This window comes from Pristis pectinata, chromosome 15, assembly GCF_009764475.1.
Source record: "Pristis pectinata isolate sPriPec2 chromosome 15, sPriPec2.1.pri, whole genome shotgun sequence".
In the NCBI taxonomy this organism is placed as follows: domain Eukaryota; kingdom Metazoa; phylum Chordata; class Chondrichthyes; order Rhinopristiformes; family Pristidae; genus Pristis; species Pristis pectinata.
The window spans coordinates 42,932,195-42,951,017 of NC_067419.1; the positions used below are offsets into that span (position 1 = coordinate 42,932,195).

The 18,823-nt window shown below is 39.6% G+C and overlaps 1 protein-coding gene across 7 annotated transcripts in view; it reads right to left on the minus strand.

Moving 5' to 3' along the window:
- The window catches only part of LOC127578652 (plasma membrane calcium-transporting ATPase 1-like), a 90,196-nt gene that overhangs the window by 27,110 nt on the left and 44,263 nt on the right, over positions 1-18,823 (minus strand). For all 7 annotated transcript variants that reach the window (XM_052030918.1, XM_052030912.1, XM_052030911.1 and 4 more), the window contains exons 5-10: positions 18,027-18,152; positions 8,166-8,279; positions 5,938-5,976; positions 2,321-2,479; positions 1,137-1,351; positions 82-324 (exon numbers count right to left, since the gene is read on the minus strand). In XM_052030918.1, coding sequence (XP_051886878.1) covers positions 82-324; positions 1,137-1,351; positions 2,321-2,479; positions 5,938-5,976; positions 8,166-8,279; positions 18,027-18,152 — 896 coding nt within the window. The remainder of the gene's footprint in view (positions 1-81; positions 325-1,136; positions 1,352-2,320; positions 2,480-5,937; positions 5,977-8,165; positions 8,280-18,026; positions 18,153-18,823) is intronic.

The following is an 18,823-nucleotide window of genomic DNA, read 5'->3' on the forward strand; positions in this document are numbered from 1 at the left end:
CATGGCATTAATTCTAAGCATATTTTATATTTTAAGGAATAGGGACAGGCATAAGAGAAAAATATGCAAGTATCAACATACCAGTATCTTTGTAGTATAAGCAGAGTTCACAGCTATTCCTGCAATAAGTTTGTCCATAGTATTCTCAGGAAGAGAATCTGGATCTGGAATTTTCTTGTAGTATTTGCCAGCAATATATGCTTGAACCACAGTCATTCTGTTCATTGTAAGGGTACCAGTTTTGTCTGAACATATAGCTGTTGCATTCCCCATGGTTTCACAGGCATCCAGATGTCTGACCAGATTATTATCCTTCATCATTTTCTGTATTGAGAAATTTGTGGTTATTTTGATCAATGTGCAAGAACATGTGCCATTTGATACTTAAATTAATGGTATTTATCTTTATGGAACAATTCTCCGAGGGTGTGATTTACACCCTAACCAAACTTGGATTAGCATAATATGGAAATAGGATCCCAGGTCTATTGAATGATCTACCTCAACTCCACTCCCTATGGCCCATTATTGTCCAGGCAACCAAAAATCTCAACCTCAGTCCTGAATATATTTAAAGCAACATGTGCAGTTCACTCAGGTAAGCAGTTCCCCACACTTACTGGTTTGCATCAATTGTATCATTAAATGGGAAACAAAACTACACGTCCCAAGGAATCAAAATGCAGCAAATGGTCCACACACAAGATGCAATAACATTTGACCAGGAGAAAGATTCACAGTTTCCATAATGACTTGTACCAAATCATTATGGCCTGGGGAAATGCACTGACCAATTGGAATGTGTGTGGAAATTACACCACACAGAAATGGAAGTTTGCATTAAAGTAAGCCATGTCTGCAAATATATTGATCAGATCTGATTATTGTGCAATGACCTGAAACAAAGGCACAGGTTAGGCTAGAGCAGAAACTACCAAAAAACTTGTTTCTCAAATAACTAGTCAATCCTGGTACAGAATCACATTTGAAGCACTATTGAGAAACAGTGGCTAGACATTGATCAGGCAAATACAAGTCACAGCAGTAAGTAAAGGGAGAGGAAAAAATAATCAACTACATGAGCAAATTCAGCAACCCCGAGGCCCGAGATTTAGAGGTACATTTCTAAAGCTTACCTTAACAGAATAAGCCAGGGAGATTGTAACTGCAAGGGGAAGACCTTCTGGTACTGCCACAACCAGGACAGTAACACCAATGATGAAAAATTTAACTAAATACTGGATGTAAATTGGTGTGCACTGAGTCAACCAGGGGAGGTGCTGAACCCAAAACGTATCAATCACAAAAAACAGAACAAGAATTATAACTGTAATAGCAGACATCACCAATCCTATGAAAGAAAAATAGAGGAGTGTTACAAAATAAATTACAAATAACACCTGGTAATAATAAAGTGCTGCTGTGTCCATGAATTACTTAACCTTTATAACCACTATGTGCACAAATGATGAATAGTCAATAATGGCTCATTTCCATATCAGCAAAACATGGCAGGTGCTGGAAATCAGACGTCTCTCCAACGTTCAGGGAAAATTGCATCATGAGCACTTAGAAACAATGCTTGGGATGTGGGATGTTGTGAAGAGCAGTGTGGGGAGGCAGGATCAAAGGGCAGGCGTGGCATCTGTCTTTACAAGGGATGATGCCATAAGAAGGGGTTGGGGGTGTTGATATTGAAGAGTGGATCAGGGAACAATCCTTTAGAATGCTGATTGGTGTTGGGGGGTGGTGGAGGAGAGAAAGATCAGTAGGGTCCTCAGGGAGTGGGATGTGTACATGAAAGTCAACAAAAATTGCATAAACACTGCTTTTCAGCAGGGGTGCTTATAGCAGCAAAGAGCTGCACGGTAACGGGGGTATTCTATTTTGCACGCTGCTGTTATCCCTTCAGTTATGTTCCAGTCAGTGCTTGTGCAGTTGCATTAGCCCCCACACTTCTAAGGAAACGAACTTCAAAAGTGAAGGCAATTTAGCATAACAAATGAGGTAAGGGATCCAAATGAGTCGATCCAGATATTGTAATATATGGCTGCTGGAAGTGCAAAAGTAGTCATCATTTGTCACAGCAGAACTAATTCCATTAAGAACTAGGTGTATTCATCAACTGAATAAACTTTAAAACTACATTCCTCACTCAGTTCTTTATGATTTTATTGGCCAAAGTAAACATTTTCCAAAATGTTTTGGGAGAGACGTTTCCAACACCTTGGATCACAATCCAAACAATTCTATACAAAATTCCAATCATAAAGCTGGGATTGTGGAACAAACATATTAAAACAGACATCAATTGCCATACCAGCTTTCCCGATTTGAACTGCCAGTTTTGTTAGCTTTCCTTGAAGTACAGACTTCTCTTTTTTGGGGAGACTTTTTTTATTTCTTTCACTTCCATCATCACCCGTTTCGTCACTTTTCAAAGGCTGCATTTCCATAGCTGCACCATCTTGGGCTTTAGCTGAAAAACAAAAGCAGATGTTCAGTTTGGAGTTGTAGAGCTATACAGCATGGAAAAATGGGTCCTTTGGCCCAACTTGTCCATGCTGATGTAGCCGAATTAGTCCCACTCGTCTGTGTTTGGCCCATGTAACTTTGGAAAGAAACAACAACCTCCTGACTGAGAGGCTGGAACTCTCATTATTCATTAAAAAAAGATATTTAGACTATTTAAAAAAAAATAAATACCTCAACCTTTGGCAAAACCAGCATTTGTTGCCCATCCCAAAGTACACTCCAGAAGGTGGTTGTGAGCTGCAGCTTTGAACTACAGCACCCCTTCTGGTGATGGTATTCCAATAATGCTCTTGGGAATCCCAGGATCTAGACCCTGTAATGAGAGAGCAGCTAAATATGTCCAAGGACAGTGTGCGTTTTCTCTCTCTTTCCATGATCAGTCTCATTAACTTTCAAATGCCACCCTATCTTGAACTATGCCATTGATGAGTCCAAGAGTAGCATAGCAGGGATGAGGAAGAGTTGGTGTAGTGGATGGTAACAGTCTTTTTCCCAGGGTAGGGGAGTCCAAAATTAGAGAGCATAGGTTTAGGGCAAGAGGGGAAAGATTTAAAAGGGACTGGAGGGGTAACTTTTTCCACAGAGGGTGGTGAGTATATGGAACGAGCTGCCAGAGGAAGTGGTTGAGGCAGATACAATAGTATCATTTAAGAAGCACTTGGTTAGGTACGTGGAAAGGTGGGTCTTGGAGGAATATGGGTCGAACACAGGAACATGGGTGGGCACTGTGACTGGCATGGACTGGTTGGGCTGTACTGCTCTATGACTATTAGTTAAGAGGAGAGGTTGGTAAAGGACAGCTTTCCTTAGAACAGAATAAAGAGGAGACTTAACCCAGGTTTTGGCACATTGGAGACTGAAAATTATTCCTCAGGAAAGCAAGTCAATGACAAAATGCCAGATTTAAAATAAATGGAATAACATTAAGGACAGGATGAGAAATTCAGTTGTTAGAGTTTGGAATGCTTTAACTGAAACATAGGTGGAAGCCAATGTCATAAATATTTTTGAAAGAGCTGTTCAAGTACTTGAATACGAGGACATTTTACTGTATGATGGAGAATGATGTGGAATCTGGGCAGAAGCCATTTTCTTTTGGAGCTTGAAGGTTCTACGACTGAAGTTATATAACAGAAGACCAATCCCCATCCAAAACTTGTATAAAATTGAAGCAAGCAGCACTGATGGGTTTGCAAATGTATAACAAAACGTTGCTCTTTTGGATACAGGACTACTGAGCAATCTGGTGTACAAATGCATGAGAGTTCTAAGTGTTCACAATGTAGTCCCCAGGGTGACCTACTACCACTCCTGTTTTGCAGATTCTGAAGTGGCCAGGTAGGGCAGGAGATTCTAGACAGGGCAGGTGAGTAACTTGGTTCACTCCTCCTGCCACTTACACTGGGCCCACCATGTGGATTCAAGGCTCTTAATGTCATTCTGAAGGATTCCCCCTTCACTTTGAACAGGGATTCCCAAAGTGGTGGTGATGTTATACTTTTTCCCAAGGAGGCTACGAATCATTTCCTCTGTCCACCTGGTGATATGACAAAGCACAGAAGAGGGAACAGATTGGAGTCTACTATTAGATATGTGAACAAATTGGCCTGCCCACCAGAGCTTTTTGAATGCAATTTACACCTCAACGTTGAGGAGAGAACATTGATGTTTACTTTTCCTACTCCTGGATTGGGAGGATCTTGTGGAGTGTTAGTAGGTAGTTCTGATTCAGAAGAGTACATGAGGTCAGGGATCACTGCTGCCTGGTAGACCATGAGCTTTGTGCCAAGTTTCAATTTTCCTCAGACGATGCTAGTGATGGTGAAAGTGATGGTGAACTTCACTTCATACAGAGGTGGCTCCAGAGGTATGGGAAGCAGCATCTCATCAAGGACTTTTGCCTTGTTTGACCCTATCTGCTGATAGCATTGTGCAGTAGGGCAGGTTCGTAGAAGATCTTTGCTTTTCCCATTCTCTTGTATGCTTCAGTGAACGAGTTGATAACTTGGAGCTCAGCCTCCAAACATGCAGATGCAGAAATGTCCACAGCTTGATAATTCAAGTTGGGGTGAGCTTGGTTCTGGATATACAATAATGGTTAGCTTTTATTTCTCCTGAACATCAGTGCAGCTCCAGTGAAATGTTTGTTGAGGTACATAAAGGATTGTGAGAAGAATTGAGAGCTGAGCCTTGCTTGACATCAGTTTGCACTGAATTTGGGTCTATTATATGTTATTGTGAAGCTGACACAATGGATATCTAACTTTCTCTACCAAGTTTTGAATGCCATCTTTTCCTGAGGCCTTATTCTTCAGTTGACACATGGCCTTTAAGACAATTCAGTGGTGGCAAGACTGGAATGACTAATTTTTGTAAATTAAACTCACATCAGGAACAGAATCATGGTTAGAGAGTTTGCCCGTCTTTGGTACTTTCCTGTCCTTGGCTCTAAGCGGGAAGGGGGGGGGGGGGGGCTCTCAAGTGTTTGAGCCATAGAAGGTCTTGACAACATTGAATAATCTGCACATATCATGGGTAATGTGCTCTTTCCAACCAGCTGTTGATTAGGTCACAGATTTGCTGTTCAACCTTGGCCTTCAGGTGCCTATAAAGGTGTGTTTTTTTTTCCCCTTGATGCATGAAGTTTCCATTCTTAGAATGCCTTGTTTGCCACCAATTAGCACCTGGACCACCTAGTCATTCTCCTCAAACCAATCCTGAGGTTTTCTGGGAGGGTATGACATTGCAGCTCCAGTTTATTTGGAATCAAGTTCTCTGAGGCATCATCTGAGGAGCTCATGCAGGGTCCTTGAGACCTTCAGCACTGATTTCCATAAAACAGCGTTTCTGTTGGTGCCAAACTGAGGTTACAGAGCATATTAGGAGTGATCAGTTCAATCTTCATAGTGTCAGAATCCATTGGTGATATGCAATGGTTCCTAGCTCAGGGGTGTTATAATTTAACAAGTCCAACTGCCTGGATCAGTGGTGGGAGGAGTTGTGTTTCCATGAGACTTGTGTTCATTGCTCATGAAATTGGGTGGGAATGATGACAAGACCATGTTCAGGATGAGAACTTTGTTGAAGTTGGCTTTCCCTGCTCCTCCACCTTCAAAGCCACCCCAGTCTGAGGAAAGACTATTTAGCAATGGTATATGAACATTTCTTAGGGCTGAAGAACAGAGAGCTTGGGGAGAACTTTTGATGGGGTGGTGAGAGGTGGATCAGGGAACAGGGAAGAAGTGAGAGGAGAAAATATCAAATGTCATGGAACTGTCCCATTTCTCTACATGGACATTTTCCACAAATGACCTTTATAAATAATGTTCCACATCGACATTGGTTCTACTATTGTTTCCAGATGTATTTAAAAAATAATAAACTGCTACATAAAATGTTTACCTTTGTTTCGATTTTCCACAGTTCCATCTTGCTTCTTACCTAAGAGAAAAATGCAGGAGGGAATGTTAACTTAATTTATGCATTGACATATTCAATGAGTCATTTAATGGTCTAAATGGGAACTCCTTTTGTACACATTAAGTATTTAGCATTTATCCTTAAAAATAGAGGAATACTGCAAACGTAGATGTGTTTGTCCTTGCAAAAGAATTCATTTGTACATGTAATGAAAAATTTAGAATGCTTGTTATCCTAGGTCCAATAATGAAATAGAGATATTGATAAATACCTGAACAAATAATTATATTTTCCACAGAAAATTTTAAAGCTCTACTCATTAATATTCAGTCAGTATTCCCCTACTATTAGGGCACTTGCTTGCAAGGTCATCTGGAGCCAAAGTTTGAACTAATGTTTGGGAGGTAGGGAGGGAAGTGGGGTGATTCAGGTTTTTCAAAATTCAGCCAGACTTTTATAACTTCTGCGGGAAACTATAAATAGACTAGCAGCAAAAGGGAAAAAAAAATCATTTGTGTAGAATCTTTTGCTTACAACACCTCTGTTGTTGGACAAGTCACTGGCAGTGATAGCGTACAGGAGCGAGATAAAACACCTGGCTGAGTGATGCTGAAACAACAGCAACCTTTCACTTAACATCAGTTTAACTAAAGAGCCAATTGTTGACTTCAGGAAGGGGAAGGAGTGCGAACACGCACCAGTCTACATTGGGGGAAATCGGCAGTGGAGAGGGTCAGCAGCTTTAAACTCCTCAGTGTTAACATAATCGGGTGACCTGTACTGGGCCAGCACATGATGCAATTACAAGGAAGGCGAGTCAGCATTTTTACTTTCTTAGGAGGAGGATCAGCATGTCAATGAACACTCTCAAACTTCTACAGATGTACCATTGAAAATATCCTGACTGGTTGCATCATGGTCTGGTACAGCAATTCCAATGCACAGGAATGCTTGAAGCTGCAGAGAGTAGTTGACGACGCATCATGGGCACATTCCTCCCCACTATCAGTAGTAGCTACATGAGGCGCTGCCTCAAGGCGGCAACATCTATCAAAGGTCCCCACCATCTGGGCCATGCCATCTTCTTGCAGCTACCATTGGGCATGAAGTACAGAAGACTGAAGTCCTACACCACCAGGTTCAGGAACAGCCACTTTCCTTCAACCATTCGGTTCTTGAACCAACCAGCACAAACCTAATCACTGCCTCAGTATAGAAACACCATGACTACTTTGATCACTCTGCACTACAATGGACTTTTTCTTTGTTCTAATTGTGCTCTTGTAAAAATTCTATTTGTGTTTTTCTTGTGAATGCTGTTTATCTGATGTTATGTGCCTGTGATGATGCTGCTGCAAGCAAGTTTTTCATTGCACCTGTGCATATGACAATAAACTCTTTCTTTCAACTTTCGAACTTTGGCACTTGAAAAATTTTAAAGAGAAAGTACTAAATTAGGCACAATTTTGACGTAGAGAACATAGTAGCCAATTCAAGACCCTACAATGTGGCAACAACCAAATCAAGAATAGACTCAGGAAAATACAATAAACCAGAGCAGGCCAATCGGCTCCTGAAGCCTATGCTGCCATTCAATAAGACCATGGCCGATCCAACCTTGACCAATTTCCCATGCTCACCCTTAGCTCTCGATTCCTATGAAGTTGAAATGTCTATCAATATCCACTATGAATATATTCAATGACCAGATCTACAGCTCTTTGCATTAAGAAAATTGTGAAGTTTAACAGTTCCTGACATAAACAAAAATTGCAGATTAAAGTTCAGATGTATCCACAAACTTGCACCTGGGCTCATATCACCTAGTATTCCTGAAAGAAATCTATACAGTATATATTTCATACAGAAATCCTGCTTATGTGGATTTCTTAGGAGCTTGACTTGTTAACAGATGCTAAAGTACACCACTCAGCTGACCAACAAGATTATACTGTGATTACCTATTGTGGAGAACAGCCAAAGTACAGAATTAGTGCTTTTGTATCAGAGTTGACAGGCTTAGCATGGATTCCATGATTTGAAGTTCAAGATTAAAAAAAAAGTTGCTCCTCAGCACTGATAAAGTGACTTGACATCACATCGCAATTAGAAAGCATCTTTTACAATCTCTAACGTCACATCCAAAAGATACACATTGACGTACCCTTTTAACTTGCTGTCCAATTAATGGTTGAAAGTAATGTACTTACTTTTCTTCTCTTCCTCCTCTCCAGACCCTAGCAAAGTGAAGATGATTCCAGTCTGAGAGTTTACACCAACAGCCGTGACTACCATTCGCCCGGAACCTTCCATTACGTGGGTACCTGAAAACGGACCAGAGTTAGAACCAGCCATTAGTGAAAAGCAAGAAAGTTTCATGTGATTTTTATCACCACACATTGAATAGTTGTAACATGAACTCAGGGCTCCATGCTCAATACAACAATGACCTGCATGCAGAAACCAATTCCCTAGATTGAGTTGTGCAAGACTACAGGACACAGCTACTACTGACAGTAATTCAGTCTAGTTATGCAAATGTACAGCCGTAAAACAAATCTAATGCTGATAGAGGCAAGTACGCATAATGTGAGAAACGTGAACTTTACACAAATGGAATACAACTAGTGCAATAAACTTTGAAAGGATTAACACAAGTAAATATCAAGAATATAGTCTGATGAGCAATGGCACGTTGGGGCACAGGATGTGAAATACTGTATAAACCTCAAATTGCACTTACAATGCATATCCATTATAGAAAAGCAGAGCAGCGGGTGTAAAGGGGTTGAACTACAAGATTAAGTATATTCTTGGACACAAATTATTAATCCCCAAATTTGAAATAATGTAGGACATTTGAGTCCAATGGGAAAAAGCAGTATGTATATTTTGTAGAGCAGACTGAAAAATGTCTGCTCAAAAGGGTGGTAACTGTTAGGAATAATCTAATACTCCAGTGAAGAGCATGTTAAAGACTAAAAAGACAGCTAATCAATGGGCTATCATGTCTTTATATGTCAGACATTCTAATCCTCAAATCAGCTCCAGAGGGTACCCTTTCGTTTGGTTACTTTTTTTTTTACACATATGCAGCAAATCCCTCTAAAATTTACAGGGCAGGTGGAGATCTCAGCTTGAGAAATCCAAAATTACTCTCAGTGCATCATCTGGTTCAAAAAGTTAAACACTGTACCATTCAAAGTAATCTTTATTCTAATCATCCACAATTTTAAGCTAATGAACTCTTTCTACTGCACCCTTTCCATCAATCCACTTTGTCATATCCTCAGAAGGAAATTGATTTTTGCATTGCAGTATCAAAATAGTTTTAAAACCATCTTCAGTTGTCTATATTGAACTAGAAATAACCTCAATTTCCTGTTACTTGTCATAATAGTCATATCCAAATTGTTATGGGAAATTCTATTTCATATTATAATTTCAATTCCTTCATAAAGGAAAACTCAATTCTGCATTGTTCTATGACTTGATCAATATTTTTCATTTAAGAGACTCTTAGATAGCCACATGAATGATAGAGAAATGGAGGGCGATGTGGGAGGGAAGGGTTAGATAGATCATAGATCAGGATAAAATGTTAGCAAAACATTGTGGGCCGAAGGGCCTGTACTGTGCTGTAATGTTCTATGTTTATAAATCTCTTGATGTCATTTTCTTTTTTTTTAAAAAGGTTTATTAATCTGCACTCACTTTTAAAGTAAAAACAGAAAATGCTAGAAATGCTCCACAAGTCAGACATCTTTAGAAAGAGAACCAGAACTTAAGGGTCAATGACCTTAAATGTTAACTGTTTTATTTCCCACTGATGCTGCCTGATCTGATTGTTTCTGTTCTTTCAGATTTCCAGCATCTGCAGTTTGTTTCTCATTTTTAAAAAGTGCTATACTCCAGGCCTCAAACAATGCCTGCAAATTTATTCTCTACTTAGTATAAGCCTGGTCTCAGTCTGAATCCCCAAAGCAAGACCATTAAACCCAGAACCTTTTCCACCAGTGAGACCTGTGACCCAATTCCATTCACTTATCTTTGCCCCAGAACTAACCTTGTGTCAGCTGCCATTTGCAGAATTGTTTTCGTATTTGAAAACTTCCATCTTCAAAGCAAGCCTTTTCCAACCTTATGTCTCATGCCCTAGGCCTAGGTTCAGGAAATAAAACAGCTTTAGTCTGCCCTTAATTTTTTGGAAACTTTAATGAAGTCAGCCTTAACTGCCGAAATTCCAGGGTTCACAATGTTAGTTTATGTAATCTCTCCTAATTTAAACATGAGGCAATGCAAATCTATTAAGCACTCTTCCAAAGGCCAACATGGTGCCCAGGAATTACTCAATACTCCAGGTGTGATTTAAGCAGTGCTTTGCCAAGCAGCAGAATAACTTCCACATTTTAGGCTGCTATATGAAGAGGCCCACACTCTAATTATCTTCAGTACCTGCTCATGGCATGATCTCTATACCTGGATATTTAAGTCTCTCTGCACTTCCAGTTTTTCACCATTTAGAAAGCACTGTAATCTCTTCAGGTACAATGTGGATGGCCTCATGTTTGTCCACCTACCAGTTTTTCTCAGCTACTTTATTGTGACAATAGCAAATTCTGATAGAAAGCAATACATCTCATCACCTAAACTGTTTATAAATAGCTGATGTTTACAGGCCACTAGTTTTAATCTAAACACATTATCTCTGCCTCTCACTCCTCAGCCAAATTCTTAACCAGATCATAAAGTTCCCTTTAATTCCACAACCTTCACTTTTAGGTGATAAGTTACTAATGAGCAGCTCAATTACATTCCTTCTGGACAACCACATGAACAACATAAGTAAAAGGTTTAAAAAAAAACTGCAGATCCAGGAAATCTGAAGAACAGAATGCTGGAAACAACTATGAAGAGAGAAACAGTTTAATGTTTGTTTGAAAATCCTGACAAACAGAATTCATACAGAATCACCTCTCCATTACTTTCATCACATCAAAAAAAAATTATAGATTAGTGAGTCAGGAAAGTCAGACTAGTTTGACCTTTGACCGCATGTCAGATTAGGCCAACTGGTCTAATTTCCTGGCTTCCTTTCACATGTTGCATAAATAGCAAAACGATATTCACAATTTTCAAATCTAAAGCAGCTGCTCCCAAAACAAGGTAATTTTGGAATATTACAATTAGGATTTCTGCAAAGTCCTCCCCTATTTTCTTTAAACTCTGAAATGGAAATAAGTTCTGCCCCAGTGACCTTCCGCTATATAGTGCCATTTCCTTTACCAGTTATTTCACATTCATTTTCCAGTCTTGAATCATGTTCGTTTTCTTGGGCTCTCTGGCATTTTACTCTTTTACTGTGAATTACTGTGTCAATACTTACACACCAATGTTATTGATTTGGAAGTCTCAGAATGGTCCCAAAGACTTTTTCATAAAAACTAACAAATCTGGATGTTCCTTGTAAGTTTGTCTTCCTATTTTGCTCTCTTTTTGCTGTCCATGCTTTAAGCCAAGTTCTTACTTGAGATACAAATTGATTCTGGATCACAATATTTTACTCTCTAGCACTAATCCTGACTTCAATTTCCTGGGCATCAACATCTCAGAGGATCTATCCTGGGCCCAACACATTGATGCAATCACGATGAAGGCACGCCAGCAGCTCTACTTCATTAGGAGTTTGAGGAGATTTGGTACGTCAACTAAAGTCATTTGCAAATTTCTATAGATGCACGGTGGAGAACATTCTGACCAGTTGCATCACAGCCTGGTGTGGAGGCTCCAATGCACAGGATCGCAAGAGGCTGCAGAGGGTTGTAGGCTCAGCCAGCTCCATCATGGGCACAACCCTCCATGCCATCGAGGATATCTTTATGAGGCAGTGCCTCAAGACAGCGACATCCATCACTAAGGACCCTCATCATCCGTACATGCCCTCTTCTTGTTACTACCATCAGGTGGTACAGGAGCCTGAAGACCCACACTCAACAATTTAGGAACAAGTACTTCCCCTCTGGTATCAAATTTCTGAATGGTCCATGAACCTATGAACACTTCATTATTCCTTTTTTTTTGCACCATTTATTTTGTAATTAATACTAACTTTGTGTCCTTGCACTGTACTGCTCTGATCCCACAAATCAACAAATTTCACAACATACAAGTCAGTGATAATAAACCTGATTCTGATTTGCAGATTTGCTCAATTTACCACAGACAGCCTATTTTATTGCATGGAAGTCAACCTTGCCTTTATATACCAATTTTCTGGTCTCCCACTTCAAGTTGCTGCTGGGGTTCTATAAATAATTCTCACCGTGGCCTGTTGTCAGACATCTTAGGCAAGAATGCACAACTTACGATGAATCAACATGGACCAAAACTCCCATCAAGATGTTGTGGGGAATCCACTGAACTTTTTAAAACAGGCAATAAGCTGGAAAGGAAATACTAGAGCATTTAATACACAAGCTTTTCTGGACCCCTGCAATGTGACAATCTCAAAATTGCAAATTGTGGCATAGATAACTGTATGGCTCCAGTGTGCCTGTGCTTGTTCTCAACAGCTGTTTGTAAGTGTAAACAGAGGAAAAATCTTAATCACAGCCTTTAGAATGCTGACAAACTCCGTTCTCTCTCACCCCCCCCCACCCCCATATGTGCTAATGGTTGGATACCAAACATTCCTATAATCAGACAGTTCATAGTCTTGAAGCAGACAAGAGGGAAAGGTTCTATAAATCAAATTATCACAGGTGAGGTTTTTGGATAATAAAGTGAGGGCAGCTCATGAGAGGGATGAGCATCCTGCAAACAGCTATCAACAGAACCTGGAGCAGTCACGAGGGTAAGTTCTGTCTAAGATCACCGAGTTACAGAATAGCCTGCAAGGGAACTGCAAACAGATTTGTCCACCTGTAGAGATATGCCATGAGTTGCAGCTAAAGGTTAAAGCTGTGCAAAGTGTAGGAAGTATAGATCACGTTGCAGTTTGCAGGATTTTATATTGCTCTTTTGGTAATTCAATGAAATATTTTCTGTCATATTTGTAGTATTTGTAATTATTTTGTTTCTGGCACTTAGGCAGTTTTTAAGTAAACTTCTTTTTGAAGAGTTCCGGCTCATGCTGCTCTGAGTTGTAACTCATTTTCCCCACCAGAATGAGTTGTGGCTGAACTCAAGATAGGTGTAAGAGAAACTACCAGTCTTAAATACTTTTCCTTTTCTTACTTCTACCCATAAAACCTCCACTGTCTGCTTACCTTATCCACCATCAGTGAAGTGATTTCATCCTTAATCCACATGCTTATCAATCCTCTTTTACATTTTTACCATTCCTCACATATTCCTGGTGGAGATTACAGCACAGGAGGCGGCCACTTGACCCACTGAGTCCATCACAATTCTATGCAAGGGCAATCTAGTTAGTCCCACTTGGCAATCCACTCCCCTGTAGCCCTGCAACTTTCCCTTCCAAAGACTAGTTTCCTTTTGAACACCACCATCAAACCCACCTTCACTACTGTCAGTGCATTCTAAATATTTTTCATGTTACTTTGTTTCTTTGCCAATCACTTTCATTCTGTCCTGTCTTGACATTTTCATGGAAAAAAATTTCTCTCCCTCTCTCCTGTCTAGACCCTTCATGATTTTAAATACCTTCAGAATATCCCCTTTGAAGAAGCTGAATTTCTCTGGAACAATGTATCCTTTAACTACCTCTGGAATCTTTCAAGGAAATCTTTTTCACTCTCCAAAGCCTTTACATCTTTATGTACAATGTCTAAAACCGGTTAATGTTGCAGTTGTGACCGAACCCATATTTTAACAAGGCTCATCATTCCTTGTGCTTTTACCCTATGGATCTACTTACAAAACCCAGAATCCCAAACGCTTTTCTTTTATAAACATACACCACTTTCTCAACTTGGCCCTGCCACTTTCAATGCTTAACGGAAATAACCCCCAGATGTCAGTTCTTTTACCTCATTTATATTTTGACACCCTATTCTTAAGCCTTCCTAATGAAATGCAGTACTTAGCATTTTTTGTATTAATTCTCATCTGCCACATCTTAATCATGTTTATACCTGTTTTTTTCCTGTTCTCTTCACATTTAACTCTGCCAAGTTTTGTGCCATTTTGGAAATTTGAACTATATTTTAAGCTTAGCTTCACAGAATAATTTGTACTGTGTTGCATACCATGATTTTATTGTACGATTGTTTCAGTAATGTTTATCATAACATACCTTAAGCTAAATTTAAGGTACATTTTATTCCAATCCATTCCTTAAATTCCAAGAGTACTTATTAGAACCAAGTTACATATTCTTGGTCCAATTTTCTCTCTTCTTCACTTCTGATTGAAGTATTTTACACCTTTTACTTTTCGCCTTAAGTGGGGCATCCAAAGTTGGGCTTCCTCTATATTCCTCCATTTTGTTACTATTAATACATAGTTCTGCCATCCACAAATTAAATACATGAAATGGAGGATGAAATCAGAATCCAATGCTAATCTTACTGCAACTATTTGAACAATTCACTTTAGCTTGCTGGCACTTGTATAACATCTTTAATGTAAAAAGCACTCCATACGGCTTCATAACAGAAATTGAGAGATGATACAAACAACAGGGATATACAATACGTTTTTACATAATTCTTTTAATATTTTGAGAACAAGGGAGTGGAGTCCACTTGTGGGATCAGGGAGGTAGGTGGATTCAGTGGCAAGGAGGAGTTTCTAGAAATTGTATAGTAACTTCATTTTTTTCCAATATTCTGTCAAAGCAAGTTATTATTGGCAATGGCAACCATAATCTAAAGCAGATATGGCCAAAGGATCAAGCATCATTATGAAATGCAGCTTGGCATGGACACGGTAGGACAATTGAAAGTTAACCCTGTGTCCGTTGATACAAGAGAAGGTTTAAGGAGGAGCGATCCAAAGTTAGAAGTTTACAGAAATTGAGGGACAACAATGCAGTTGTTAGGAAGGCCAATCCTGGGGTGCACAGGCCTGTAGCTCATCAATCACGAAAGGTAGGGCCACTGAAGACGGGAAACCCAAGGTGTGGCTGACCATATTAATGAGGACAAGGAATGATTCAGCATAGTCACAGTTAAAGAAAATTTCATTCAACATTTAAGCTGGAGCAATATCAGTTCTCAGTCTGGGAGAAGAATCAGTGATTTGAGAACAGGCAGAAAGCTGATGCATCTGTATTCAGAGACTGGGAAAATGTTTTTACAGTAGGCAGGGAGGTAGGGGATGAAGATGATTAGAGATGATCTAATTAGCTCTCAGCCACATCATTTAGATGCAAAGCTGAATTAAGCTCTAATTAACAGTGGCAGAAAATATGCAGGGTTTTACAAAATTCATAGAAGAATCTAAATCCTGTCAGTGCCACCCCCAAGCTAAACAAAAACATTTCCTACAAATTATCCAAGTATCTACCCAATTCCCTTTGAGAACTCTGTCCCCATCAGCCTTACAGGCAGTTACTCTCCTAAAACTACCTGCATTCTCTCTTACAGTACACCAATAGGCAGCTGATGGCAAATTGTGATTAGTTTGTGTTCATGTCCAAGTTTATTCAAGACCAACAGGTGTTACCACCTGCATCCTGGGGCCACTTTTGACATCCGGAGACACCATTTTCTATCCTGCACCCACCTTCAAAATCATGCGACTTGGTTTTCAGGACTTGAGATCAAAGACTTGTTTGAATGCCCAAATACATTACATCCATAATGTTTATATATTCTGCAATGTTGTGGGGTTTTGTTTATCAAGCATGACTATTTATAGAAATTAATATTAACTGCCTCTACTAGCCCACACACTTAGGCTTTTATTAACTTTGTCTTTTTTTTTAAAACTGTTAAAGCTAACTGGTCTATAATTACCCGGTTTATTCCTTCCTGTTTTTTCTGAACAGGGTAGAATGTTCAGAACCTTGCAGTCCTTGGTAAAATTCCTGTTTTCAAGGAATTTTGAAAAATTAGTATCTCTGTTTCATTGCTAAACTGCCTCCATTATATAGAGTAGATTATTAGAGCCTGGGGCATCCACGTGAATAACTAAAACTTGTTTCCGGTAATTAGTGTTTCTTGTATTTCACACTCATCTTTACCCTATTCTACAAAAGTGAAATGTTTAAATACCTCCAATTTTTCCTTCTCTACAGTAAAACTGCATTAGTGCTTTTATTCCATGCTTGGTCAATCTGCTTTATTTCTGAAGATGGTACTACACTCCAAACAAGTCTTTATCAAGTACACTGCAAAATTGAAGTACTTAATTTTTTTTTTACAACCGGTCTTCCAAAAGCAGACTTTAGTCTTCTCCAATTCATTCTTACTGTGGTTAGTGCTCCAACTCTGCTGCCATGTGGCATCACAAATTCTTGGAACAGCTGTTCCAAGATCAAGAATTTTTTGCCCATAATGTGCAGCAGTGTTGGTTACTCAGAGGGTAAGCAGCAGGGATTCAAATTACAAATCAGCATTATATTCCTCCATGAACAAGTGTTGTGCCTGTTAACAGGTGGGATGAGATCCAGAGGAAGATGGGAGAAATTACTCTAAAATAGCAAACTAACTGCAGGAGCAAGTAGTACCTCTGAAAGGGAATAACTACTATTAAAATAGATGAGGAATGCAGTTAAATTGTTTGATACAATAGCACCCTTCTATGAGCCGAGTCATAGTCAGGAAGCACTAGAAAATTAAATACTGCAGCTTTAAAGCAACTGATCATGTTTAGTGAAGGTGTACAGATACATATCCAATGAGAACACTTGAATTATTTAACTATATTCTGCAATCATCCCAAAAGCTTTCATGTTGGTTGCCAGTTTTTCCAAACAACTTGAAATCTGTTTTTTGCTTTACTGCACATTTTCTCCTCTAACAGTGGCCTGAATTTCAAAATGCTCTTTCCTGCATTTCAAGCTTGACTGAAACACTTGGTCATCCAGGGTACTTTCAATGTGATACACTTGGGAGGGGTTTTCATTTATATATTCCATACTATTCATAGTCACAGAATAATACAGCCCTTCCGCCCAACTCATCCATGCCAACCAAGATGCCCATTTAAATTAATCCCACTTACCCGCGTTTGGTCCATGTCCCTCTAAACCTTTCCTATACACATACCTGTGTATGGTCTGATTTGTCAACACCTCCATCAAATAGATGCCGGTTATTCCACATTCCTCTTTTCCAATCTAGCAATCTTGTCTCCATTTATTTCTGTTTGACACTATCAAATACCCAAGCATTTACTTTTCAACTACACCAGGGGAGACTCATTTTTGACCGCATTCAATAATGCTGGAATGGTTTCCTTATCAGTCATGGCACCCTAACACCCTATTAATTTTTCATAGAACTGAGACACCAGGGAACCAGCACAGTTTAACACTTAACCACTGACAGATAAGAACAGGTTTCTGTCAAAGCTATGCTACCTCAGTAATAGTGACCACCTCTTCCTGCTGATGGCTCCCCTCCCCAAGAGAATACAATAAAAGCTGTATTATCCAGACGAGACACTACAGATGCTGTAATCTGGAACAAAACAAACTGCTGGAGGACCTCAGTGGGTCTGGCAGCATCTGTGGAGTGGGAGGGATGAGTTGACATTTCTGGTCGAGATGCTGACGAAGGGTCTGGACCAAAATGTTGACTATCCATCCACCTCCACAGATGCTGTCTGATCCATTGAGTTCCTCCAGCAACTTGTTTTGCTCTGTATTATCCAGCACATGCCAGACTTGACAGTCACTAGGTATCAAATATGCCAGTTAAATTAGGAATTGGCTCACCAATCTCAGTCTGCCCCTCTGTGGACCCTGTTGTTCTCTTAGTTACTGGAGGGTGAGAGATAAAGCTTTTATTGTGCTTTGCTCCACAGTGCTATCACAACTAACCTCAAAAAACAGCTTTATAAATTGTTTCTGATAATGGATTGGCTGGTTCTAACTCCCTTCTACCATGTTAAGGGATGAATTCCCATCCTACCAATAGCAGGATGGTACATCTTCTTACCAGACAACAGCAGTGGGTCTCTGTCTAGGCGTTTCTTCACATGGTCAGACTCTCCAGTAAGTGAGCTTTCATCAATCTTTAGATCATTTCCATGAATAAGTACACCATCAGCAGGTAAGAGGTCACCTGAAATGCAAAAAAAACCACAAACTTCTATTTTTAGTTAGTCATTTAACCATCTGTTACAGGCTAATTCAGCCCATGTTAAAATAGTTAAATTGTGCTTCCCCATTCTCCAACACATAAGTTTGATGTTACTCTGCAGATAAAATAAAAATCATGGAATTTAAAATATTACAAGCTTTCAAGACATTTTCCTACAGTCATTTGTCCCAAGTCTAAAATAATTAAACCAGCTGCAACACTGGATGGCCAATCAGGAAGAGTCAGGGTCGTATCTTGTGCTGCAATCATTAATGTGGCACCTTATCTAATGCCTTCAGGAAATTCCAATGCACCACATCTATTCGTTCTTCTTTTCCCACCCTGTTTGTTGCATCCTCAAACTCAAAATTGGTAAATTGGTTTATTATTGTCACATGTAGCGAGGGGAAGTGAAAAACTGTTTTGCATGCCATCCACACAGATCATTTCATTACATCAAGCCAGTGTGTCAAACATTTCCCTTTCATAAAACCCGTACTGACTCTGGTTGTCTTACGACTCTCTAAACGTTCTGCTTTACCTCCTTAATATTTTCCAATTGGCATGTAGTTTCCAGCTTTGCATCCCCCTCCTTTCAAGAGTAGTATTATATCTGCCACTTTAATTTTCTGACTCCTCTCTTGAATCCGGGG